This window comes from Quercus suber, unplaced genomic scaffold (assembly GCF_002906115.3).
Source record: "Quercus suber isolate HL8 unplaced genomic scaffold, Cork oak 2.0 scaffold_273, whole genome shotgun sequence".
Lineage (NCBI taxonomy): Eukaryota > Viridiplantae > Streptophyta > Magnoliopsida > Fagales > Fagaceae > Quercus > Quercus suber.
The window spans coordinates 156,220-164,773 of record NW_027069729.1 but is presented as its reverse complement, the minus strand read 5'-3'; the positions used below and the strand labels follow the sequence as shown (position 1 = coordinate 164,773).

At 30.5% G+C, this 8,554-nt stretch overlaps 1 protein-coding gene across 2 annotated transcripts; it reads right to left on the bottom strand.

The window, feature by feature from the left end:
* Positions 1 to 1,048: 1,048 nt before the first annotated feature.
* LOC136070948 (UPF0481 protein At3g47200-like) lies at positions 1,049 to 8,075 on the bottom strand. 2 transcript variants are annotated; one of them, XM_065781635.1, is made up of 3 exons: positions 7,944 to 8,075; positions 5,455 to 5,545; positions 1,049 to 2,583 (listed from the first exon to the last, which is right to left on the bottom strand). In XM_065781635.1, exons 2-3 carry the CDS (start codon positions 5,492 to 5,494, stop codon positions 1,319 to 1,321), a joined length of 1,305 nt encoding a protein of 434 aa, XP_065637707.1. In that variant the 5' UTR covers positions 5,495 to 5,545; positions 7,944 to 8,075; the 3' UTR covers positions 1,049 to 1,318. The 2 variants fall into 2 exon arrangements, with proteins under 2 accessions (XP_065637707.1, XP_065637708.1); XM_065781636.1 differs by lacking the exon at positions 7,944 to 8,075 and having other exon boundaries at positions 5,455 to 5,705.
* Between the last annotated feature and the right edge of the window lie 479 nt (positions 8,076 to 8,554).

The window sequence follows — 8,554 nt, the reverse complement described above, 5'->3', positions numbered from 1 at the left end:
GAGTGCTCTGAGGCTCAAATTCATTAGATATTGGGTTTGTTCATGGATTCATATTTTATATGAAAAATTTGGTGGCAACATTGAGTCATGTGACTTGTTTGATGTTTAAATTAAACACCGAAGAGATTGGTACAAATTGGTTTGAAGACCTTGTTTGCATGAATCCAAGCAATTAATAATGGTTGGCTTTTAGACATCTAAGCAATTTGCTCAAACATCATATTTTATTGGCTGAGTATACAGGACTAGTTTACAAGGATGTGGAAACACAAAAATAATGTATTTTATGTTAAATATTAGCATTGATACACCATGTTGAATATGCTAGTATGGATGCGGAAGCGAAAGCATAGAGTATAGAACACAATAACACACGAGGGTTACGTGGTTCAGCCTAACGGCCTACATCCACGGAGGAAACCCTAAAGGGCTACATCAATAATATATTATAGTGTAGTACAAATCCTGTGTTACAATGAATCATAACATGTGTATATATAGTAGACTAAACCCTAGACTAATAGACTTCTAGTACAAGTAGGAGACTTGACTTGCACACAAAGTAGAATTAGGCTTGGGCCTATGCTAATGGGCTAATATATCTCTAACACCCCCTCTCAAACTCAAGATGGAAGTTTGATAAAATCTTGAGATTTGATAAAATTGAGAAGGTCCCTTAAATGAAATTTGGCTCTGTGAAAGTAAGGCAATGGTCTTGCAGTGTTGATGCGACTTCTGACGATGGCTTGACTATGCCGGAGAGTTTTGATGGCAGCAGTAGGAAACCAAAGAAGATGAACGCAGCGAAAAATACACCGAGAAAGACAAAGATTGCTCTTAAATATAATGCAAGGACAGAAAACCATGACCACAAGAAGGTGGCTCTGATACCATGTTAAATATTAGCATTGATACACCATGTTGAATATGCTAGTATGGATGCGGAAGCGAAAGCATAGAGTATAGAACACAATAACACACGAGGGTTACGTGGTTCAGCCTAACGGCCTACATCCACGGAGGAAACCCTAAAGGGCTACATCAATAATATATTATAGTGTAGTACAAATCCTGTGTTACAATGAATCATAACATGTGTATATATAGTAGACTAAACCCTAGACTAATAGACTTCTAGTACAAGTAGGAGACTTGGCTTGCACACAAAGTAGAATTAGGCTTGGGCCTATGCTAATGGGCTAATATATCTCTAACATTTTACAATAGCAAATTCAATTACTTCGACAAAAATAGCTAAAGATGAGAAGTTTGACACAAAGAAATCAAACAACCATCCAAAATTACAATAGCTTTAAACCTATAATACTTGGAGGATAGAACAAACGGTTTGTATGAAAGTTAGAACGAAAAGGATAGCAACAGCCACGGTAGTAGCAGTTCTCCAAGGAGTGCTAAAATAATCTTGCTTTAGTATTGCCTTCCATATGTGCCGAGGGTCCTTATAAAATGCATTCAAACTTTCACAGAGTTTACAATAATCAGTATTCAGACCTACCCATAAGATATTTTTGTGAAGGTTGTTAACAATCAATGTTGCTGCATTGTTATCGCCTACATAATTATCCACGATTCCATTATCACAAAGTAAATCCATATCTTTGGTAGTCTTTGTAAGGAAATCCAACATGTAAAAGTAATCGGTAACATATCCGTTTCTTATACAACAAGTTTGCTCAAATGCCATAATGTTTCGAATAAGAGCTTCCGTTGTATCATAAAATTCAAAGCATGGGATTTCCAGCACTCCATTTTCAAATTTCAAGCCAGATAAACCTTTGTTTGAACTCACCTTAAACTTGACTCCTGCCTCTTGCAGCTGTGTTGCAGAGTACAAAAGTTTAACCTTCTTATTGCCTCTTTGGGGTGGCTGAGCCTGAGGGGATGAATGCCAAAGTGATTGTGGTAGAAGAAAGGTTCTAAGCAGATCCGTGAAGTGCAGTATTTTCACATCAGAGTTCTCATGGCTTATGTTTTGAACATTGAAGTCCTTAAAGAATTCAAATGTAAGTTTAGGAACAGAAAGGACACCAGAGTACATGGGAAATACAAATTGGAACAATTCTTCAAGAAACCAGAATGGAAGCTGATTTTCAAGTAATAACAAGTCATTGGTCACCGTTGGGAGTAGAAATGATTCGTGGAACATAGGATCTTCACTTGGCCAAATATTCGAATGGTATCTTAGGAATAGCTCCAAAATGAAGAAGGCATCCTCCAAGACAAGTTTTGACAAGCTAGCATCATGTAGCCCAATAGCCTCTCCGTAGAACTCGCGAATTAGTTCCATCGTCTCTTCAGAAATCGTTGGTAAAGGTGTTTCTACACTAACCCTGTTTTCGGCAGTGACCCGTTGCCAGAAACTTTCGGAATATTCCTTTTTTAGACCTTGCATGGTTTGCAATCCTGCTCTGTACCTGTATATTTGATTGTGAAAAGGGCCAATTGAAATAACCTGAGGTGTGTACGCTTCTTCCTTCAATTTGCGAAGATGATATGGCACCCTGTAGATACCGGTAATGCGATTTGAAATAAAATCTTCCTCACGTATTGGTGCAAAAAGTTCTGTGTGATGGTCACGTCATTAATATTTATTATGAAACTAAGTTCAACTATATTCATGTCTGATTTCACTATGAAGAGGGAAAAAAATAAAATGTAAATTCTTAAGCAGCATATTAATTGACAAACTTAATATAGTAATAATTAATTAATATACAATGATAATATATTGCAGCATATATAAATAATTATCTTTTTTGGTTTTTTTTTGTTTCAATAGTGAAAATTTAAAGCATGAACTCATTCTATTAAAATTCTACTTCGTCTACTACGTATATTATTACAGAAGAGACCGTGAAAGTCTAGATTTACATCATCATCTTCTTTATATATAAATATATATATATATATATTTTTTTTTTTTCAAAAAAGTGATTTTACTTTTTTAAATTCTCGTTGTCACACATTTGTACTTGTTCTATAAGCATTGTCAAATGAAAAAGACTGTCTAATATCCATAATAACAAAACTCATAAAATAACACTCATGTAAACTAATGAAGAATAGTATACAACACGATGTCGTTAAAAAAAATTATTTACGTTTTATAAACAAGTTCAGCCATTTAAGTTGATCGACGTCGTTTTAGAGAGAGAGAGAGAGAGAGTTCATTTAAGTTTTAAATTAGATTTTAATTGTTGTCTAATTATGCACCACATGTCCTATTTAAATTTTTTTAATTTTGTTCTAAGTGAGTTAATGAGATGCAAAAGGAAAAGGGTCTAATATAAATAAATCATCAAAAGCCCAATAAACAAAAAAAGAAAGAGTAAACTCATGTGTATATCCAAAAGAAATTAAAATGAAAAAAAATAAAAGAGAGAGAGAGAGAGAGAGAGAGAGAGAGAGAGAATATATTTTGAAACCATATATGTGTATAATTGTAATTTTTTTTTAATTGTACCATGTATATGCACGAGTTATACACTAGTTTTATTTAACGGCTTAAGTAACAGAATTAATTATAATAATTACAACATGTTATTTCTTTCTTTAATTAGTAGCTAGTTTAGTCTTTGATTAAAGAGTGGAGGCAGTTATGCCTTATATCCTGCTCTCTTTCTCTCTTCTCACACTAGTTACGACTTAGGAGTGTATATAAGGAAGAAACTAGTTGTTGTTTTTTTTGGTTTAGTGTCATAATATTTAAAAATGAGATAGAGATAGTACCCTAATTCTTAAGATCTTTCTATAAGTGAGTTTTTTATTTTTATTTTTTAATTAATTATTTGTAAGTCAGTTAGTGGCATGTGAATGGTAGAAACTATTTGAAAATAAAAATATTAATTTTTTTTTTCCAACTCTCACGTAGAGGCATTGGTATTCAAATAGGAGAAGTAATATTTCTAATATATATATATATATATATATAACTATGTGTATTTTTTCTTTTTTTTTAAAAATGTAAGATAACGCGAAATAATATTTAAAAGTGAGATAGAGATAATGTTCTAATTTTAGAATATTTCTCTATGTGAGAGTTGATAAAAGTTTGAAATTTTGAATTTCAAATAATATGTGGTAATTCATAATGGAGAAGAGAAAATGAAAAAAACCTAAAACTTAGAAACTTTTTAAAAATAGTAAATTACTATTTTAATTTAAAATTATTTAATTGAAAGATAAGGGGTATTTTAGAGAGTTTGAGAATTTTTGTGAGAATATTTTAGTACGCAAAATAATGAAACCCAAATATGAAAATTCTATTCTTAGTAGTATAGATAACAATTCATTACTCATAAATAAAGTTTTGGTATTTCTATTTAGAGATATTGTAAAATTCTTCAACTTATGAAGCAAACCAATCTAATTAAATCTCAAAAATTGATGATAATTAGTCAATAAATTGTGCAATGCATGAAAAAATTTAAAAAATATATATTTTTTATTTACTTTTTATTTTTGTCTAAATAGGAAATTTAATAATTACATTAATCATTCATAGTCATTTATTGTAATTGTGTTTATATGAAACTATCATATCATTTAAAAAAAAAAAAAAAAACGTTGTGGCTATTCTAATAGAAGCACATTTATTATAAAAATTAAATAATCCCCGCCCAAAAATAATAATAATAATAATAATCTCAAAATTGCAAAGATCAACTAATCCCAATTTTGATCAAATCACCTAAGGTTAGTATGGATATGAAGATTTGGTGAATAAGAGATTGGGAAAGATCAATATGATAAGGGAATGTGAATGATATTTATTCATCTTTTCTAAACAGCCAAAACAAATGGGAGGGATATTTATTCCCTTCCTCCGCTACTTGATTTTTAAAACATCTAAATAAAGTAAAGAGTAATCATTCCCTAAGCAATAAATAAATCTACTGAGTGGAGGCTTAAATAATAAATATGATGTCGAAGTAGAGATGTCTACCATGTTAAAGAACTATAAAGGTCATGTTAATGGGTGTCTTTTAGGCAATTGTTAATAAACCATATTAGGAAAATTTTAACGCCACGTTTATTGTAAAATAATTAGGACTTCCTCCTAGTGTGGAATTAGAGTAGTGCTTAAGTGCTTTTGAATTGTTAAGTGCTTTTGAATTGTTGGGATTCGTACTTGTCATAGGTTCATAGCTCAAATCAAATAATTTTGTAAATCAAATGCAAAATATTTGTTTCTGAGCTGGGTATTTTCTGGACTAGTAATTTTTTCTAGGTCTTTGGTGTCATCAGATTTTATTACCACAAAGTAAGTGAATTTTGTTTGATAGACTTTGGGTTTCTTTAACACTTGAATAGGCAAAGAAGACATTGTCGTCGCTAGTAATAGGCGAAGAAAGATTTTACCAATTATTGGCAAAATGAGAAAAAGCATAATTAAAAACATCAAAATCTAAAAAATTGCTTGAACCACTGTACCTATAAGCATATTATAGGGATCAGAATCACTCTGAGCCATGAGATTGTGACGTGAAAGTCACTCTGAGCAGGTCGAGTGACAAAAGAAATACTGCGCATAAACAGAAAGCAACTTGTAAATCCTAATGTTAGATAAGCGTTAAGGAAAACCAGAGATTTGGACATGTCTGACTAAGATAGGACACAATTAAATATCATCTATGGCAAGCTTATTAAAGAAGATGGAATGATTTCTCCCATTCTACCATATTATATACATAAATATATAAAATGATGTGACCGAATTCTAAGAATAGAATCAAGGGTCGTCAATGGGCCGGGTTGGGCTGGCCCGGCCCATTTTTACTTGGCCCAAGGGCACAATGGGCTGGGCATAATGGGCTATTATCTAGTTAACGGGCCGGGTCGGACTGGGTCAAAAGAGAAAACCTCAGCCCATGACCCTGCCCATGGGCAATGCCCATTTTGTCTTTAATGGGCTAGGTTACTAAGTTGGGCCTAATGGGCTACCCATGAGATTGTGTTAGCATATTATTTTATTATTTTTAGAAATAAATAATCAATTTTTAATAAGGAAATAATCAATCTAGTTTTTTTAAAAGGAAAGAATCAAAGACTTTAATACTTAATTACAATTTCTTTTATTGTCAAATCTATTTAATTTTTTTTAAATAAGGCTTCAAATAGTTTTTTATTTTTATCTTTAATAAAAAAAATCAAATGGTTAATTCAAATTTGCTAGACTACTAGAAAAATATATATTTAGTAAACTAAGTTTAGCACAATTACTTTAAGTATCTTAGTGGTTGGGAGAGTTTTCTTAAGAAATTCTATTACAATATCTCAAGATCAATTCTTCATACACTTTCTATATATTTTTGTTAAAAATTTTAAGTTATTGGACTGGGCAACGGGTTGGGCCAACGGGCTGGGCTACTGGGCTAGCCCACTGGGTGCCCATGGGCATAAAAACTAGCTCACGGCCTAACCCACTGGGCTAATGGGCTACCCATGGGCCTTAATAACAACGGGTTGGGCCGCCCATTAGCCCGATGGGCTGCCGGGTTTTTGGGTCGGCCCGTGGGCCATGGGCTATTTGATGACCCTTAAATAGAATGTTTAAATATAGAATCAAATTTAAAATCAATTAAAAATATATATTATAATAATAATGTGTAAATTTGTGAGGCCTACAAAGTTAACGTATCACAATAAGATGTAATTTGTAGAAGCTATGATTCTTATCTGATCTTTGAAATTGAACATATTCTTTGTCCTCCTTTTTAAACAAATACGAGAAGAAATAAATGAAACACTTAAAAATAATTTTTTTTTTATATAAATAATATAGACAAAAGACATAAGGAATGAGGAAGGAAAGAGTAGGAAGACAAGACATAAATTCATATGTTTTTTAATCAAAATTTATTAGGCTAATAACTTCATAAAAGAATCTATATAAAAAATGATGCATTGTCAAATATCAACCTTAACTCCACACCTGTTGTAGTATATAAAATATGAAAAAAGTAACATACTATAAAATGCATTATAAAATTTATCCACCAAATAGAATATAATTATGGTAGGATTAAGCATTGGTTGCATAAGACAGTCTTCATTTAGACCAAGTAAGTGAGTAACTTAAAAAGATTTTAAAACAAACAATAGTATCATATAAAAACAATTAAGACTGAAAACATATTATACAAATTTATAAAATAAATAAAATCTTTTATATTTAATTTTTATTTATGAATAAGTTATTTTATCTTTTTTTTTTAACGATATTTATGTAATATAAATGGCTAAAGAGAATACCTATAATTTAAAAATTAAAAACAAATAAAATAAATGATTAATTGAAGCATCATGATATTATTTCTTTTACATAAATTCTCTTTCCCGGTGTTAGCAAAATTAAAAAATAGGAAAATAAACAAAAAAGGAGACATTGATATTTTATCCTTCCTAAAAATCCGGTTAACCCAATTAACTCATAGTTAAATTATTACTACTTATTATCACATACTTATATACTTTTTATAATTGATTAACCGAGCCTAATTTTATAAAGGTCTAGTTAATGTATGCCCTAAAGGTATATATTAATCATCTATTTGATGAAATTTTTATAGTAAATTAAAAAAATTGTTAAAAAGTTTTTCATTTTCTCATAAACAGTTCCTAAAATTGTTTATTAATAGATACTTTAAGGACATATATTAGTAAAACTCATTTTACAAAATCTAAAAATGAGTGGCTATGATAATGACATTATTTACGGTATTGAACCATCCAACATTTCAATTAAATTAACCCATTATATACTGCTAGTAAGTAGTAACAGTACCAAATCAAACCACGTAAGTTATAATATTGACTGGCTTAAATCAAAAATAGTACCAAAACTAGAAGTAATGAAAAGTAAAAATGTTAAACGAGAGAGAGATGAGTGTATATCACATCACCGGCTACAATTATACAACCTCGTTATGCCACTGAGGAAAGAAAGCCACCAGCAGAGACCTTTTTCCACTTCGATGGATGAGATACAAATTTGTTTTCTTTGATTACAAAGAAAACTGATACCTCTTTGCATGTGAATACAAGTTTGTCATGCCTCCGAACTGTCACAACACGATTAATTTATAAGGAAGAAATTTGGATATTTTAGTTATTATTTTAAAATGAAATTTCAATTTTCCATGAAGGAAAGAATATGCCTTTCTTAACGTCAATAGTTTCATAAACACCAAGATCGAAACAAGAACCTGTTTCTTTCTTAACTTAAAATATATATAACATACCTAAATTTATTATAAAAAAAAATTCAAAATGTAATTCAATTCACCATGAAGCAAAGAATATGTATTTTTCGGAACATTAAGGAAGGAATATTTCATAAACACCAATATCGAAACAAGAACCTGTTTCTTTCTTAACTTAAAATAAATATAACATACCTAAATTTATAAAAAAAAAAATTGAAAATGTAATTTAACTCACCATGAAGCAAAGAATATTTATTTTTCGGAACATTAAGGAAGGAATATTTCATAAACACCAAGATCGAAACAAGAACCTATTTCTTTCTGTA

Coding starts and splice junctions, on each gene's coding strand:
- LOC136070948 (XM_065781635.1), bottom strand. CDS start 5,494: ATGGCTCAGAGTGATTCTGATCCCTATAATATGCTTATAG. Junction 2,584..5,454: donor TCCCTATAATATGCTTATAG/GTACAGTGGTTC, acceptor ACCATCACACAG/AACTTTTTGCACCAATACGT.